This window comes from Cupressus sempervirens, chromosome 3 (assembly GCF_028749045.1).
Source record: "Cupressus sempervirens isolate cs-2001-9-10 chromosome 3, ASM2874904v1, whole genome shotgun sequence".
Lineage (NCBI taxonomy): Eukaryota > Viridiplantae > Streptophyta > Pinopsida > Cupressales > Cupressaceae > Cupressus > Cupressus sempervirens.
In genome coordinates this window covers 146,775,303-146,795,262 of record NC_143120.1, presented here as the reverse complement: position 1 = coordinate 146,795,262, position 19,960 = coordinate 146,775,303, and the positions used below count along the sequence as shown (strand labels likewise).

General features: G+C 31.8%; 1 protein-coding gene across 1 annotated transcript; it reads left to right on the top strand.

Moving 5' to 3' along the window:
• The first annotated feature begins 2,291 nt into the window (after positions 1–2,291).
• Positions 2,292–4,135, top strand: LOC149565179 (protein LURP-one-related 12-like). Its single transcript, XM_089817039.1, has 3 exons — positions 2,292–2,670; positions 2,943–3,173; positions 3,500–4,135. Exons 1-3 carry the CDS (start codon positions 2,443–2,445, stop codon positions 3,806–3,808), a joined length of 768 nt encoding a protein of 255 aa, XP_089673165.1. The 5' UTR covers positions 2,292–2,442; the 3' UTR covers positions 3,809–4,135.
• Positions 4,136–19,960: the final 15,825 nt, after the last annotated feature.

The following is a 19,960-nucleotide window of genomic DNA, read 5'->3' as shown; positions in this document are numbered from 1 at the left end:
GATGTGGAGATGTTCTCAAAGTCTTTCTTAGTGAAGAATTTCAATTGAAAGGACTTCTCAAATTTTGTTTTTAGGTTGTTCATAGTTATTACATCTTCAACCAACCTTTGTGATAACAATGATGTGACATTGTTAGCAACTTCCTATAAAATATTCTAAATTATCCCTTTCAATTAAATGGACCCTCCATTGAAATGTTCAATTTTATTTTTTTCCATGAGCATTGCACCATACCATCAAGAAAATTTGTATTTTTCTCTTTCCTGAATGACACCTCCATCAACCAATGTTTTCCTAGGTCTCTCTATCAAACCTGATAAGTCAAAGATCATCTTGTTCTAATAAATGTTTGCATCCTCCCATTACTCCATACTTGATAGATCATATAAATTACAGATAATACCTTAGCATGAACATGTACCAAGTCCTTGGCATGCTTATATACATAATTTTTAATGTCTTTAATCTAAACTTCCACACTTTAAGAAACTCTTTTGATCTTTTATATACCCTCTACTTCTCAATATTTTTAACTGAGGAACTTGTGCATCCTCTTGGCATTTTAGCCTCCTTGGGAAAATTGGGTAAACCTTTCTTCCAATATTTGTTTGAAAATAGTTCTGAGATTTCTAGTTTGGTAATCTAGATACTAGTGATTCACCCTCACATTATCTATTTTCTTTCATTAGACTTGGTTCATTTTTTTTTGAGAAAAATAAAATCCCCTCTCTACCTATAACTCTTACATCATTTTTTGTCCTTTATTTTTGTGTCTTTTTAGTTCTATTTTTGTTTAGTTTTGTTGTCCTTCTATAGTTGGCTTTGTTAGAGAGTTGGCTCTATCTCTTTTTGATAAATGGTATCTTTGAACTCAATGTTATAGCTTTAGTTCTTTTCTACAAGGTTCCAGGGGCCCTTCAAAACTAGTTTTCCTAATTAAAAACTCTATCATTATTTTTTGGTCTGTGAGTTGGTCCAAACTCTCATTTGTATTTAAGTTGTTCTCATTGTCCTACTATATTGAGAATTTAAGTTTCTTTCATCTTTAGTAGTTGTGTTTTCTATTTACATTTTAGGTGAGAATGTATTTCTATCCTTGTAACAGGCTCATATTTCAATGGTTCATTTTCTATTAATGATTTTAAAATAGAGGTTGAATATAAATAGTTCTAGGAAACATTTCTATACCAAATTTAAAACCATAATGTTGTCAACATTAATTCAATGAACAAACAAAACCAAAGAAGATGACATTGTTGAAGTTGAACAATAGAATCAAATTTATCACTTGATTTATGAGTGTAGAAAAAGATGTTGACTAAGATCTTTCATGCAACCATTAGCTTGTCCTTTGACATTCATATTCAACAAAACTCAAGGTGTTCCCACAAATACATAACAAAATTAGAAATTCTAATAGAAATTTGTAATTCTTTCAAAGGCTCCTACACAACCATCATTGTTTAAATGTCAAACAATACCATTTTCCAAATTTGAATCAAATTATTAAATAATTTTTAGAATATAAATAAATGATTTGGATGATACTAATAAAAATTAGATTATTTAACATTCAAATATGATATACATTGTGTCATTTTCCTTTTCATCTCTACTACTCTTTCATAACCTCCAATCCTATAGTAAACACACTTCTAACAATCTCTTTGTTCAGTACATTCCATATTTATTGATTTTAAGTACCAAATGTTTTGTGAAAAGGTGGAGGACTCCCTCTTCCAAATGAGATGGAGGAAAAATTGTACTACGCAAGCTCAATCGCACACAAAACATCCTATGTTAGTGAGAAGAAAATAATATATATCATAATAATTTAAATATATACATTAATGTCCAACTTAATATTCTCTACTAACAATAGTACTTAAAAATTCAAACATTATATTACATCAGATTATCATTTGTTATTATATAGTTTTAATAAATTTAAGATTTGTAAAGTATAACAACATTTTCATTATTCTAAACAACTAAAATGTATCCCTCCAAATAAAAGTATATTTAAAAATTGTGAACATAACATTAACTTGAGAACAAGTAAGAACTCACCAAAATGATCAAAGTCCTTGATGATAAGTAAAAGTGGGCCCTGACCATGCAAAACATATGAAACTAGAACTTTGGTTAATAAACAATAAAATGTTTGAGGTATATATATATAAATAAAGAAACCGTTTATTAAACAATTAACTTCCATGACAGCTCTAAATGAAATATGAAGGTAATGAGATGAGTCAAATACATATCGGTAAAAATTTCAGAGTTGTATCTTTAATAATGAGAGTGAAAATACGAACAATACTTTAAAATTCCTCCAAGGCCATTCATCTTCCGTGGTGGAGGAGAAGAGAAGATGCCTATATATAAACAAGACTGTCATGCAATTAAGATGAGAGGGGATGAACACAACAAAGAAAAATAATGTCTAATGTTTATCCTCTCCAAGGTGCTCAATCCGCCGGAAGAGATGTTGATCCACAACTACTTACTGTTTGGAAGAAAGCTTTGCTTTTCAGTGGCACTGGTTTTACAGTGTTCGATTCATCTGGTAACCTTGTCTTGAGGGTAGAAGACTATGCTCCCACCGTCAAACGCCAATTGCTTGTAATGGATGCCTCTGGAAATCCACTTCTCCTTCTACGCCGCAAGGTTTTGTTCATCTCATTTCGTTTCCTCTCCTTTCCAATTAGCATCACCATGACTTCTAGATTGTAATTGTGGAGTTTTCTTATCATCCATGTCGATCATATGTCATTATCTGTTATCACAATGAAATAGGAATAAATATCCATCCGATATTAGTCTAATGAACAAATTAATCGTTATGCTTTCAATCATAATCTGGTATAAATGAAATAGAAACTATCTTAGAAAAATTACCCATTTTATAATAAATCATTTGATTTTTAAAAATAATCCAGGCAATGAGTCTGCACCATAGATGGGAAGGCTTCATTTGTGATGGAAAAAGCAAATGTTGGGTATTCACCATCAAGAGATCCTCCATTATATCTGCTTCAACATCTGTGGATATATTTCTTACTTGTTATTACACAAATTATTTGACAAAGCAATCTGATTATCATATTGAGGGCTCCTTCAGAGAACGCTCCTGTGTAATTTACAATCGATCAAGAAGCATTGTGGCACAGGTATGTAATATAAGTGCTATTCTTCAGATATAATGTACCAAAAGTCAATTTTTTTTTCACATCTCTTAAAATACAGTGAATTGTTTTTGTCCGTTTCAGAAAAAAATTTCACATCTCTTAAAATACAGTGAATTTTTTTGTCTGTTTCCGATTACAAAACATGCAGATCTTGAAGAAGAAATGTTAAAAATTTCAAGCAATCGAATTTTTCAATTATATTCCAAAGTGCATTTTGTCTAAAAGATAACATCATCCTGTAATATATGACCTATCTTGTGTCTTCAACATTTAAAATACTCAACTGGGGTTTTTTTTGGTGTTTGTAGGTGAAGCGGAAAAAGAGCTGTGAAATGTTGTTGGAGAAGGACGTGTTTAGTTTGGAGATATATCGTAATTTTGATCCAGCATTTGTTGTGAGTTGGATTGTGGTGGTCGATCATATTAATAGCGAGGATCTTCGTGTTGTTACGCAGGCGGCATTATACTGCACCCTCAGATCCTTTCAATTACTTAAGATAGTCGATATGAAGAAAAAAGGAGATTGCAATGCCAAGGGAAGTCATGTAAAGAAAGCTTCTTCTCGAAACAAAAAATTGCAACAAGAAGCATTGAATGCAAGCATAATGCATAGTTAATGTCCATACCTTAAGGCTCCTTGGTTTTTAAGCTGAACAAGGATAGCAAATAAAATTCTCAAGCTTGAATGTGTCAAGGAAGAGCTTATCCTTTGAGAAAGTTGTAAATTGGGTATTGTTTCATGTGAATCGGGAGTACGTTGTTGTTAGATGTTCATCTCTAGGACAGGTATAAGCAACATTGAGGACAGGTATAAGCAACATTGTTGTCGAAAAGGTTGTCTCGAAGTTCAATGTGAGACCCATTATTGGATGTTTTAGAGGAAAGTGTGATAACTACCACTTGAGATGTACAGAAATGTGAAGGTGGTGTGATTACTTATCTCATTGTGAGTTAAAAAATTTCACTTTTATAGCTGGTTGATTAATTCTCATATATTGGGTGATTAATCTTATAGATTAACCAGTATCTTGAGTATTGGGTATCCATAAAGAAGTTAGTATGAAAGTTAATTAATACTTGTGAATCTGGTATAATGATAATATATTTGTTTTTATTGAGATGACAGGGAGAGAGCTCTGAAATAGATAACAGCGGTCACATTATTATTCAGACCAGAGAATCAGACTCCAGCCCATTACAACCGGAAAACATCAAAAATCATCAATGAGAAAAATTAATCAAAAGGAGTAGTTCAACAGTAACAAATTTCTCTGATCCCCACCTTTATCAAAAACAAATATCCTTGATCTAACACAATTATCGTTAACAATAATGTACTTTTTACTTGATTAAAAAGTACCACCCAACAGTCTAATATGTTAGTATTGGGTGTTTCTTGATTAAATCTTGTTTGATCTTTTACCAGCAACATTTCGGATCATACTGCATGATCTATCATCAGAATGAAACAGCAGCTAAAAAGAACAAATGATGACAATAACTAGAAAGCACAAAAGATGACATTCTAGCTAGAAACAATTATCCTTTTACCAATACTATTGTTTATCTTCACGGACAATCTATTTATCCTATTAGAATTTCTATCTAAACACAATTCTCTTAAGTTGTGCTGTTGTAACTCATAAATTAGATAAAAATAGATTGTTGAACTAGCAACATGATGTTTGAGAATTAATCTTATCGACTAAGACTGAATTCATTTTAAACACCAAGTGCCACTTTTGATGAAAACAAATATACTAATTTTAAAATTCACTATTACATATCATTTCAGATATAAATAAGACATTGACTTAAAAGTTCACTACTTACTTCATTCTGAACATCGATCAAGAATTACTAGGAAAATTCACTAACAACTATGAACGATACATCTTCATTATCAAAACTAGTAGATTTACTTACACAAAGAAACCAAAAATCTAATTCTTTATTAAGAAAAGCATTAAATATTTTAGTCAAATCTGAGATGATTAGCAAAATTATTGCCACATCATTGAGGGTTCGATTTCATAGATCAACAATGAATGATCTTACAGGCTAACTGCTACTTTGGATATAAATAAATATGTTAATTTAGAAAACTATCAAATATCACTCTTGAATCTTGATACATAAAATATGACTTATTGGAAAGTTCACTAGCTCGTACTCTTAATATAGATATGATATTGATATGAGAGTTCACTAATACTATAATTTTTGTTTCTGGATTTGATTGTATGTGTTTTTTTAGCATCAATGTTTCAGGTGATCCATCATCAGGATGAGAGAATGTAAGAATGGAATCACAGAACGTGATATGAAACATTGATGATAAAAACATGCATACAATCAAATTCAGAAGAAAAAATTATATTTCTAATAGAATGTGAAAATCTAATAAGATTGAGTTCACTAACAGCAAAGATCTACATATCTAGGAAAATGAAAACAATAGATTCTAATTACCAAACTAAACAAAAGATCTATTTCTCTATATTCTTAATTAAGAAAAAACATTGAAATCTACTCATAATATGTGAAAAAAACCAAAGATCCGATTATGTGCATGTGGGCATTTGAATTTCGTTTAACGCACGACAGCAACCAACTGTTACTGTTAGTCCTATTACTAAAAGTTCTAGATAAAAGAAAATTAAAACCAATCATTTTAAAGCAAGGAAAATTGATGCGATTGCAAGTTGAAATATCCATTCGTAGAGTTAAGATGCTATAAGCAAATTGTTTGTATGCAGAAAAAAGAAACAATATTGTAGAGTTCAACTTGCTGAAAAGTAACTTGTTTGTATTCGTATAAGAACAATATATTTCCATCAACTCTAACGTTGTTTCCCATTGAAGTCATAATATATGTAGGCTACAGATTTGTTACGTTGTTCTCTGTATTTAAACATTAGAATCTCTAGGAAGGTAGCTGGCCTATAAGCGATGTTGAACAAGATAAACCTAAAATCCAATCAACAAGTAATATTAAACCATATCTTTCCTTAAAATATAGAAATAGAAATCTTTCAACGAACTTCACTCATGAATGTATTTCTGTGGGCGGAGCAGGTACGACCAATCTTTAAGGAAAGAGAAATCAAGGAAGAAGATGACGTCATGAAATGAAAAGAGTATGAGAGCACATGGTGGAGGTTCAGATACTTGTCCCATCAAATGAATCTGCCTTGATGTGAATGGATGATTTTGTAATTAAAAACAAAACAAGATTGAGGCAGATATCACGCATCTACACAATTTGAGCATAAAAAAATTGGGGGACGGTAGGCGTGCAGTGACCAAAGGTCCTTAGTGGGCTCTGTAAGTATTGTCCCATACGGAATTAGAGTACACTTTTCTGCCTATTCATATAAAAAACTAGATTAACGTTGGCTAAGGATATGTGTGGTTTAAGAACTAGCACTGGCGTATAATATTGTGATTATAAATCCACTTTTAATGGGAGTTAATGATTGTGAATGGATGTGAAGTTTTGATAGGCTGCCCAAGGTAGCACTCACCAATGAAGTATGATATTTTTTTGCCCTAACCAATGAAATTGGGTAGAAAGAGAAAACCACTATGTAAAGAAATGTTAATTGAAAATGCAATCATGTGAGGCACTCATAAGATCACGAAGGATGCAAAGTAGGTAATTGAAGATTCATAGAAACCTTCAATTGATAGTAATAATTTTAATAAGAAAATATATTAAGAAGAATAGTAGTTTTTATAGATTTATTTAAATGTATATATTTACAAATATATGATTTGGGGTCATGGACTATATGTGGATTTAGGAAAATTATTTTGGAAGAGATTATATTAAATTGTATATTGAATGCACTTTAATAAATGAATAAAGTTCAAAGAAACAATCAAAATAATTATCAATTTAAATGTTATATTAGACCTAAAATTGTCATGGAGCAACATGGATATAGGAATATGATTAACTAGGGATTTTACCTTGAAAATTGATGAGCCGATGCTACAAAATGAATTATGATGCTTTACAAAGAAACATAGTAATGCACATTCAAGTACCAACATTAACAAAACGAAGAGAACAAAGGTGATGCCTTCATAAGATATGATATGCTGCATCTTATGATGTTCAATATATAGTACACAAATATGAGAACCTACATATGGTAGGATAGTGAAACAAGAGATAGAATCCATGCATGTGACTTCTATCAAATATAGTCTTATCAAGAAACCTATAGGGAACCATGCTTAGTATATTAGGTGCACTAATAATTGCAAAGCATGGATTAGACCAAGCAGGCTAGGATTGCCAAATGATAGCTTTTTTTTATTAAATGACCAATTGAGTGCTCCATCGATCACCCACTCTGGAAAGAATCTATCTACCTACCTACCTACCTACCTATCTATCTATCTATCTATATATTCTTCTATCTATCTCCCTGTCTGTCTGTCTATCTATCTATCTGTCTGTCTGCTTGTCTGTCTGCCCATTTGTCTGTCTGTCTATTTTTCTATTTGTCTATCAATCTATCTATCCATCCATCTATCCCCCCATCCATCTATTTATTTATCTATCTATCTATCTATATATCTATCTATATATCTAGATATCAATGGGCTCCTCATATGTTGGTGAAGTTGAAATGTATTTAGTGAAAACATCAAGGATCAAGTCTTGTTGAGTGTAGGTGTTTAATAACAAAAATGAATGAGCCTAGGTCATATCCCATGCATTTTGATAGAATGAATACCCCTCAATCATTTTTATTTTATTGTAATAGGTACAGACTATGGATCCTTCTCTAATATTATGTTTCTAAGATGAAATTTTGGAAGAAAAATCCTTTATAAAATGGCCATGAGAAATGGATGATACTTTTTTTTTCCAACATATTTAATTCACTACAATATTTATAATGACAAATATTTTTTAAAATTAGAGCTATTAATGCTTCAAGAAAAGTACTTTAGTTGTTGGGATATTAGTTTGAAATATGCAACCAAATTTTTTTCTAAATTTGAACATTTGTGTAATGCAAATGGAAATTTTTTCAATCCTGGTGGATGAAATGTTAGAAGTTACCCAAGTTAAGAGATAAGGGTGATTATGTGTTTCTATTCTTAGAATGTTTTTAGTTTCCTGAATGTGGAATTGTATTGAATGTTTTGTATAGAGTGCCTTTGGGTCAAAAATTTATTTGTTTATGGGAGGGACTTGCTAGTTGAGGGTGGTGCATGAAGAGTTGTTTAGGATAATGTATAATTTGAGTTATACCTATAATGCTAATATAACTCTCATAATTTTTGAGGTATTCGATAAATAATTTTCTAATTTTAATAAGCTTCATTAGTTTCTTTGAGATGCCCTTATATACTTAGTAGAATTTGTTTTCATAAGCTATAGAATTTGAGTTGATAAGCTAGTTAATTTTTTGAATTTTTTGTTGTGTTATGCTATTTATTAAAAAGGGAAGAATATGTATTTAAAAATTATGTGTGTTGTAGTATTATTTAATGTTAGGTATTGTTATGTGTTTGATCTATTCATTAAGTTCAATGGTCAAGAAAGTATTTAGCTTTTATAAATATTCCAAAATGCCCAAGGCAAATGAAAATATTATTCTAAAAAATGTGTCTAATGTGATGCATAACCTATGGTAGAACTGGTATTTATGGTGTTAAGTTGAAAAAGTTTTAAAATTGTGTATCTATTGATTTATTGGACTAAGAAGTTTCTAGATCAAATGAGATTTAATAATCCCTTGTAGTGATAGCACCAATAGTCAAATATTTTTTTTCCCCAACCTAGACAGATTTTGAATTCTAGAAACTACATTTATTTCAATTTGCTAATGACCAAGTTGCATTATGATTGGTGAATTCAAAAAATGTGTGCAAATATAGTGGAATCATTTTTTTAAAAATAGGACATTGTATTATAGCTGGGTAGATCAAATGAATACAAACTAGATACAAAGTGATAATATTTGTAATTGGAGGAGGTAGCTAAGTGAAGTTTTTAGTATCATGGTGAGGGGAATTTTTTCAAGCATGTGGTAAAGGAGGTTAGTGTAATGGTTTAGTCTTCTAGTTTACTCTTATTTTGTTGGTGGGTAGACCCTTAATAGTAGGTTACACTTTAATGGAGAAAAAATTCCTCCAAAAATAGGAAAGCCAAATTTTTTGGTTAGAGTGTTTCTATAGAGATCTCTAAGGACTTTCCATTGAAAGTCATTTACTTCTAACTAAAAGTACCATTTTATGGTACTTTTGATTGAAGCAACCCTATTTAGGTACTTACAATTGAAATTACATCCTTTTGATCATAGAAATTATATTAAATACTTTTGACAAAAAGTAATTTTGATCAAAAGTACTTTGTTACAATAGAAAGTGCTTCTGATAGAATGTCCCTAATCTAGCCTAGTTTGCAAAGATTGACCATTTTATGAAGAAATCATCACTCTGGGAAAAAATTAGAGGGCTCAAATGAAAAAAATGAAGATAAGACTATTTGCATGACACAATAACACAAAATGAAGTCTCTAACAGTTATAGATTTGATAAATTTTGAGCTCATCAAGTACATTTTTTTCATGTGATTCAAATATAGGTTTCATATTCAAAGTAAACCTATGAATTGGAGGTTCATGGAAAAATAGTAAGCAAGAGAATTAAAATTCTAAAAATTAACCAAAATCTATATATATCAGTCTTCTTTGTGTTAAAAGAAAGAAATTTTGACAGTGAAAATATACATAACAAGTTACATATTTCAAAAAGAACACATGCCAAAATTAGTGTTCTAGGTCAACTTAAAGCATTAATAAAATATGAAATACTTGGAATAAACAAATGAAACCAATTCTATTGTCTCAACATGGATATTAGAAAACTAAATTTGAAAGAATCTCATTGATATCTATTTTATTAAAAAAATACGCATTTTAGATATAGTGTTATTGTTTATAAATTGAGTTTTAGCAATATGAATTTTCATGGGAGAAAAAATAATTGAATCAAATTAATTATTAAAATAAAATAAAACATATATTTATAATCTACTTTGAAAATCCTAAAAGACACTTATTTACTTAATCTTTAAATTTGTAGCCATTTAACAATAATGTCAACCCAAAAGTGGATTTATTTTAAAATAAAATACACAGTTCATTGTCTTTCTAGTAAAAAAGTATAAGCCACTATTATGGGTCCACCCATCTAGTAGAATGAGTATTCAATTATTGAGAAATTAATGATTATATTTTGTGAAATTCTAGGGCATAGCTATTGTATGGTGATCATAGTTGTTAAAACTTTGATAGATTGTCTTTGGCACCATGAATATCGAACCCCAGTGTGTCTAATGTAGTATATTATATAGAATAGCTTGGGATGAATGAATGGCACAAAGCTACATGATCTGTATGTTTTTTGTATTGTGAGTAGAGTGAGAGAATAATATTACACTAAGATTGATAAAATATTTATAAAGAGCGATCTCCTTGAAGTACTTAGTTTCCTCCATTTGTTTCCTTGTCCCAAATTGAATGTTTCTTATGTCAATTATTATGACTCTAAGATACATGAAATTATAAATTTGAATGGTTCAATATTCCATAAAATTTCATCAATGTTGTATCTTAGGCACTAAAACTTCCTAAATGAATGCCATTTGTAGATGTTTATATTAATTCTAGTATGTGCTATTGTTAAAAGATAAAAGATTGGGTTTGGACCAATGTGAAAGTGACTAGATAGGAGTTAAGAAGAAAGGAATATCTAATATTTCTTCAACATTAAAAAGAAAACATTTTGTCAATGAAATTTCTAATGCAATCACCTAGTTACATGATGTCATGGGTAGTATGGAATTAGAAAAATCCTATTTCTTGATATGTGAGTTCATGATAGCTATAATGGTGAGTACATTAATGATGCCAAGCTAAGCACCATTCATTATCATGAGCAAATAGCTATCTAAGTGGAGGCGAGAGAGTTTGATATGTGTTTAGTGTTGGTATATGTGCATTTTATCAAAGAAGTTTCCTAATCATTGAATCCATAATGAGAGAGATAATTATCTATGTTGAATAGAATGAATAGCTAAGAGGAGGGTAGATTAGTTACTACAAAACAGATTTCACAAAAATAAATAAATTGGTGGAAACTTAAACCATTTAAATAAATAAACCTAATAAAAATTTGAAGGAAAAAAATTGTAAACACTGTAACACCATCTATATAATGTGGGGACCCAAGATCGAGGAGACACCACAAAGAAACCAATTTTAATGAATAGAAATCTAGTTAAGGTGATCTTTGCATGGGGTTTTGTCACTATAAGTAATAATCTCTATCAATTTTCTAGCTAATCTAATATTAAATTTTAATTGCAAAAGAGCTTTCATATACAAAATATAAATTATTTTAGTTTAATCTACACATATGCATGAAATAGTTCTAGCTAAAACTATTGGAAACATGATACATCCCTTGCAAAGTTTATGACATGGCTTAACCACTTGTTTTTGTTCTATATGGATGTTAGTTGTATTGGGCATTGACAAGTTAATCTTTTGGTACAACAACAACCCTGATGATTCAAAAAAGTAGTATCATAGCTTGGTCATAACTTCAAATCCATGCAAGCCATGAAAAGTGGCACTAGTAAGGGAATTAGCTATAGTATTCCAACATCACTTGTGTAGTTCACAACGTGACTTAACTGCCTCCTATGATACTACAAGACTACTAGTTGTATTGGAAATTTGTAGGTCAATCTTTTGGTGGAACAAAAACCTTGACCATTCCAACAAAAATATAGAATTAAGTGGTTAAAGTAGATCCAATTAGAGGTCTTCTACCAACACTTCCTCAACCTCTTGCAAAACTCAAAAGTCCTTTCTTAAAACAAAACAAATCAAAATAAAGAACAATTGGGTAGTATGGAGTGAAGTAGTTCCCTGCCCCCCTACCACAAAAAAAAAAAACTAATAACAACTTAAACTCCTTAGACTAGTAAACACTTATTCACTAGTGCCTTTCTATTGATATGTATAAACTAAAACATGTAACTAGAAATAATTAAGAATAAAACACTGCATAATCCAAATATTTTAACTTTGGAAATTAAAATAGGTTAAAAATTGTGTTAGGGCTGATACCCACAATAAATCTTCTACCTTGTTAGAACTATATCTTATTACAATAAGGGGAACATATAAGAATTTATGGACACTACCTAGATAATACTAATAAATCTCCTTAGGAATCCAAGAAAGGAATTATCACTAGCTTGCATATGCATTAAAAAGTAAAATTTGTTACATGAAATAAACTAGAATTAGCATCTGGGTATGTTCAAGATTAGGGTGTGCCAAAATGTGGCAATCTGAAAAATATTTAGTTCTGAAATGCCTAAAAGCATTTTAAAATCTATTCCAACATTTCCCCCATCCACTAAGCAAAAAAAATTAATACCTTTATAAGGCCTACTATATCTTTTGATACCAACCCTATATGGTCAACTTTAAAAACATCTCAAAAATGTTATTCTTGCCTTTTCTTGTGTCTTTTTTACTTCAAACATGTAGTTGACAACTTTTTTCCACCTAAATTTGATGAAATGAAAAGAGTTTCTTAAGAATTTTCTTAGCTTTTAATAAATGTAAAGCTTGTCAAATTATGAGTTTAGTCAGTAATTATTACTTATTTTCTGATGGAGTTACGTATAAAGTGTTGATTGACACAGTGCTTGAAAAACAACTATAACTTTCAAATGGTACAACATTTATTAAATCCAAAAGATGCTTCAGATTCTATGCTTCTTCTACTATAAGGAAAAGAAAAAGAAAAAAGAAAAAAATGGTAGAGTTTTGAGTTAGTTAAGGTGGTCAGACACGAGATTTTTTTTATTCCAAAAATAATAAAGTATAAAATTAATTAATTATTATTTATTTAGAATAAAAATACCCAAAAATATGTGTCACATCCAAGAGTAAGTCTACTTATTATCTAGAATTTTATTTAAAAATGCTATCATTTGATTTTGATTAAGGTGGTCAAGCATATGTCTACTTATTTTGGTCCTAAAATTTTGGTACTCTTGCATTAAAATTCAAAATGTTGACCGATCAATTTTTATTTTTTTTCAGATAAGGCCTAGTAGTTTATAAACTTATTTCAATTTCCTAGAGATTCTTTTCTCTCAACTTTTTGATATAAATTTTGTAACAGGTAGAAAATTGCATGCCAAGTTGACATAACTCTAATTTGTTGATTTTTTATTACCACTTAAGAGCATAGTTTGGTTGACTATGATCCTACACATATGCATCTCATTATGCCTAGTTTTTTCCCTTTGAAGTTTGTTAGATTTGTTTCTATCATTATTTATTCCACATGTAAAAGATAACTTTATCCACTAGGAGACATGGAAAAATAAATAAAAACAAGCCCCTAGTGTGTGTGCAACAAAAATAGATCCAGTGCAATGCACAAATTCAAACCCTTTATCATACTTATTAATAAGTAGGTTAGAAAAATAAATCTCATAACATTTTTTAATCCTAGTGGAAAAATCAACCATCAGGATCACTCCACACTTTCCAAATATATATTCAACCCATATAAAATACCTCAAGATCTTAACCTTAATCCTTCAATGTTTTACTTGAATCTCTTATATGCCATTTTATAATTTTTTTAATCATGTCCTCATAGAACAAAAAAAATTCTTCAAAATGATTGAACTTGGACACCTTGACTAAAATAAAAAATAAAGACTAACGTTACATTAGACACATAAGCTTAGATCATTCTAAGACATCATTAAACCTCAAAAAAGTATTTGGTTATCTCCCATTATGAACTTGTCAGTAATTCTTTCCCTCTCAAGAGAATTGTCACCCTCTTAATAATTAATCCTTTGGAGGGTAGAAGCATTTCTGTGTCCTTTAAAATTCACCAAATATATGACTAATAATCTTCTAAAAAATTCTTCTCTCTGACTCAAACTCTACAACTCAAATAAATAGATAGATAATGAAATAACTGGTCTTCCATTTGAGACACCATAACTCACTCAAAACATTATGTTAATACTTGAAATTTTTCATAAAATACATGTATAAAATCTCTACAAAATATCATTAGGTTTGAAATTCCTCATGATTAGTAACATTCATGCATAACTCATCCAAGTCATTACCTATTTCTAGTGAACCAATATAACAAACATTCCTCTATATTAAAGAGCATCCAAACTTGATGATAAAGGGATTGTCATCAATTGATAGACATGTTGACTTCCTATACTACTCCCTCTTGGATAACTTTTCCAAGGATCATCCTCTGATTACATATTTCTCTCTTGTATATTTTCTCACCTTTTGGTGTATTCTATTATATTATATTAGGTGAAAATGTTCACTTTCTTATGTGTAGGTATATTAACTTTTTCTTCCTTCTTTGCAACAACTTCTTAAATACCTCCATCTCCTTCTTTTACCTTCCTATTTTCATCTTTCTTCCTAGCATCTAATGCTCATCCATCTCCATTTTCAAATACCTCATCTCTTAATACTTTCTCACATGTTTCACATATTTTATGTACTAATGATAAAGGGTTTGTCATTGAAAATTGTACTCATCTTGATGTATTTCATCAATATCTACTTTCGTTTCCTTATCTACATTTTTTTCCTTCACAATTTTTACTTTCTTAAACTACCATATGTCTTCTTGAAAATATCAAAAAATTCTAAGAGTTGTCATATATTATATCCTTCACTAGTAGTTGTTGTCCAAATATTTGGTCATACTATACATCTTTCTTCCAACACATTCTAGTTTGTCATGCACACTACTTCTTAGCCCATTCTATTGTCTACTCCCCTGAGTAGTGACTCTCATACATCAATCTATTTGTGTGATAATTATTTTAAGTACATTATAAAAATGTGGAATCTTGCATCTTAGTTCAAATTAGGAAGGGTAATTACACCTACCTTTCATCTAAGATACACAAAAGTATCCATTTTTAGTTGTTTTGTTAAAATATCTAGTATTTTCTCCTTGGTACTAGGTATATACACCAAACTTACTTATTTTTCATTCACCTTCTCTTATATAAAATTATACTTTTATTTATCATATTGAACTAGCTTCTTGGAGATATTTAATGCACAATAATTTTCATAATAGATCAAAATGGGTTCATCAAATATAATTCCAATAGCAATAGACAAGGAGGTTGAGTTATACTTCTTTCTCATCCATGAGACCGACTTGCTTCCAAAAAGGAATGTGTCACTGCTTGTGTTATTTTTTTCATCAATATATCCTCCCAATTGGCATATGTATATGCATGAAATATGAACTCATTATCTATAGGATACCATATTTTAAAATATCTTGTTCCTTTTAGACATCTAAATATTCTTTTCATTGCCATCTCATTGTTGTGACTTGGATAACCTTCAAATATTGCAACAAGAAATAATGTATTTATTATATCACATCTAGTGTAAGTTATCTACAATATTCTTCTAATGACTTATCACTCATCCTCTCTCAATAGTTCGCATCCTATTTATATAGCTGTAACTACTACTAATATTGAGTCATCCAATCGGATTATCTTTATAATTTTCTCACATAATTGGCTTGCTTCATAATATTTCCTTTATCTCATTGTGTGGCCTGGAAGACCAAGAAAAATGTATTCTCACTTATCATTGACATTATAAATTTCATTTTCATTTTTAATGAAAATTCTTTACTCATGCTTTCATCTTGTTCAAAGATAATATCATCACCAAAGACCTCAACAATGAGAATATTATTTTTATCAATATTGAAGTAAAAAATACTATCTATAGTACCCTTTTTGAATCCATGTTTGAGTAGGCATTCAAGTACAACCAATAATACAATGCTCTAGGCACTTGATTAATCCCATACAATCCTTTTTCAACAAACATGCCTTATATATATATATATAGGACTGTTGACTTGGCATCCATTCCATACACTCAATTTTTTTTATGAGATGCATATGAAAGAAATATTTTATCTTCTTCCATCCTTTTTACTAGTGCAAATGTTTTGAACATCATAATAGATCACTTCCATCTATGATTAACCTTTATATACAAGCCTTGATTTATTAATCATTGCTTCTTCTCATTTTAGCTTGTTCTTAAAAACCCATCTGGCTCCAATGACATTCTTTTCTTTAGGTCTTGGGACAAGACTCTATGTGTCATTTTTATGTAGGTGAAGACACAAGAATCCCCATGGGAGATGTCAAAACCTTGTCTTTTTCTAAAATTCTTATTTTTTTGAAATAAAAGAAGCCAAAACAAGGGGGCTAGCCCATTACAAACTAGTTGGATGACTACCAGCAGATAACCATCAGAACATAACTAACCCCTAATGCTTTAAAAAAATAAAATAGAATTTTATACTATAATTATTATAGTAACTATAGGCTTTTAAAAAAATGCCTATTAAAAAGCAACAAAAGTTTATACTATAATTATAAAAGTAACTACAGGCTTTAAACAAAATGCATGTTAACAAGCTGAAGTCACTTAACAAAAACAAAGGTGTGGCAACCTTAAAACTGAAAAAGTCTATAAACCAACGGATTAACAACATGCAAAAATAAAATAAGGGGGGAGCGCTTAAGATTTCTTGACCTCCTTCCTCCCCAGAAGGACATTCACCCAATCTTCTGCTAGGAAGTCAAAATGTAGCTCGGAGTTCTCCCTGGGCAGGTCCCCTTTGGCATCCTTCAATAGGCACAAAGTGGTAGCTATCGCATGAGGGAATTTAACCATAAACTTGGTTAATAGTCCCATTCTTTCCTCCAGCACTTGGATTCTCTCCTGTAACTCATTACCAGCCTTATATGAATTGTCCAGATGTTTGTCCTTGCCAGCTTGATTATCCTACACAATAAGGGGGTTAGTGGCCTTTGTAGAACTTTCCTTAATAGGGGATGAGATTGTAATGGAGGAAGGCATCTTTTTCACCATTTTGGAGAATTGATCTTTTGTTAGGTCCACACACCTAGGCACAACTATCGTCGAGACATGCAAAACCTCCCTATTCTCCTTGCCATTAGCTGAGTTTGACCTGGAAGAATTAGAAATCTTGTCTTTAACCTCCTTCATACCTCCCACTCCAAAGTTAATAGTTTTCTCCTTTATTCTTCTTTTGTGGCAACCCAAATCCTCAGAATTTGATCCCTCCTCCTACGAGGCTCCCTCCCTTAACTTCCTCTTATCTTGAGACATAGCTAACCTCGCCGACCTCCTCCTTCCATGTCTCCACTCATCCTCTAACTTCATCTGCATTTTCTCCTTACCTTTTCCTTTTTTCACCCTCAGGGAGGGATTCATTGGGGACCCACTGGAACAAGGTTGAGGGGTAGGGGCTCTAGGACCCATAATCCTAAGAGTGCCATTTGGGGCTTAGGGTGTAGGGCCCATTTTCCATTGCACCAAAAGCCATGACTGTTAGTGAACATGGAACACCACATAATTAACCACCTGTGGGCAGGGGAGTGCATCGCATCACCCAACAATCTCCTCCTCGATGCGCATACCAGGTGCTTACGTGGGTCGAGAAGGCATCGAGGAGATTTGAACCCATGACCAAGCCAAAACCAGGCTCTGATACCAATTTTAGGGCCCATTTTCCGTTGCACCAAAAGCCATGACTGTTAGTGAACATGGAACACCACATAATTAACCACCTGTGGGTAGGGGAGCGCATCGTATCACCCAACATAGGGTTCAGGTGAACAAGAATATCAACTTCCACAATCCTAGGAGGGACTAGGGAAAGGTGAAATTGGTACAATTAACCCCCCTTCTCATTTATCTTTCACATCAACAATAGTATCCTCAAGATCATGCAGTAGGAAGAAGGGAAGTGAAAGAAAATCATGGTGTCGAAAATGATTAAGAAGAGGAAAATGGTAGTAGTAGCAAACTCCATACCTTCCTTCTGGGGTAAGGTATTTCATTAGAATCAAACAAATCTCATTGTATGGGTCAGATAGTTTCTCCCTCATGAAACCCCCTCTATGCCAACCAGTTCCTCACACTCTACAAAGAAATGTTGCAAACTTGTTTCATCAGTCACCCATGTCACCTTCTATCATTTTCTTCCCCTCATCACCATGCTCGATGCCATAGCAATCACCTTCTCCAAAATGTGAAATGAGATACCATTAATTGTCACTTTGCGATTCTCCCATGAGTTAACAAACTACATAGAATAATTCTTGTCATGACCATTGAGAGTCTCCAAGAATAAGACAAAACCACCCTCCTTCAGTATGTACTAGACCAAGGGCTTACTCACACTATCATCGATCATAGTCGGTTCAATGCACAATAGGTCACCTCCCATCTCTGTAATTTTCTCTCTCCTCTCTGTCTATTCAAATCCCAGTCCCTAGAAAATACTTCATGCTTAGAAAGATAAACCCTTAAATGGAGATGATAACTACAATTAATAGTAATAATGGAACCTACCAAATTGGTGAGAAAGATCATGAGTTGTCTACCATGATCCTTCCCCCAATTGTTTCCATCATTCCCAACATGCCACAAATCTATTAAAAAAAAATCTTTTTCTTGCACGACATACGATGATCCATAAAGGGAAATGAATAAAAAATCCCCCATTTTAAACTTCCAATTTTTCGGCCATGAGTTATAATTATTGCTCGTACCCAAGCCTTTTTTCCTTACCACATAAGCATCACGTATATTTTGTCACCGCCAACTCAACAGTATTATACAAAGTAACTAGCTAGGATTCATCATTATTTATTTCTTTATTCACTAAGTCGCTCACCAAATTTGGTAGAGTGTTCAAATTTTTTCAAACCTCTTAGCCCTTCCAGCTTTAAGCCAATCACCGCCATACCATTAGTTGCGCTATTTCCCTCCCAAAAAATGTGATTCAAATCAAACCTATTGAGGTTGGCTAATAGGTACTTGATGTCATAAATAATACTTTTGATAGCCCATCCCTCCTACATATTGCCTTTAATAGTCTCAATAATGACTTTAGAATCACCTTCAACTTGCACATCCTGCCATCGCACACTCAAGAAAAACTTTATATCCCAATACAGAGCCATCATTTATGCAACATTATTTGAAACTTTCCCTAATGGAATAGCATAAGCCAACAACATCCTTCCCTTATAATCCTTGACAATCCCTCCCCCCACCAATCCCTCCTTTCTAGCAAGACCATCAAAATTAAGTTTGACCCAGTTACCAAGTGGGGGTTTCCATTGAGTTCTATTTCTAGCTATAAGATTAGAGTTGTCAATCTCCATAGTCCCATCCATCAACGACCAATACTTTGAAATTCTAACCTCCAAGGTAGAAAGGGGGAATGTTGGTTTTCTCCAATTGTTGCATTGAATGTTATCAACTATCAATTTGAAGACCATATCAACCACAACCTTCACCTCCCTTTCCTCATTTCTGAAAACCTTATTATTTTTCTCCTTCCAAATACCTTGACACACCTAGGGGGGAATAATCCTCCAAAATTTGATAAGTAGGGGGTGGATGAAGGGGCCTTTCCAATTCACTAAATGCCCCATGTCCTCATTGAACACCCAATTCACTTCTAACTTCTAGAGAATTTTCCCCAACACCTTAGATGCAAAGTTGCAATGTAAGAATAGGTGGTTGATGTTTTCTTCCTCCCTCTTGCACATACAACAT

Excerpts from the sequence above, each read along its gene's own strand:
- LOC149565179 (XM_089817039.1), top strand. The coding sequence starts at position 2,443 with ATGTCTAATGTTTATCCTCTCCAAGGTGCTCAATCCGCCGGAAGAGAT. Across the intron at positions 2,671-2,942 it reads TTCTCCTTCTACGCCGCAAG|GCAATGAGTCTGCACCATAG; the intron begins GTTTTGTTCATC and ends AAAATAATCCAG. Across the intron at positions 3,174-3,499 it reads CAAGAAGCATTGTGGCACAG|GTGAAGCGGAAAAAGAGCTG; the intron begins GTATGTAATATA and ends TGGTGTTTGTAG.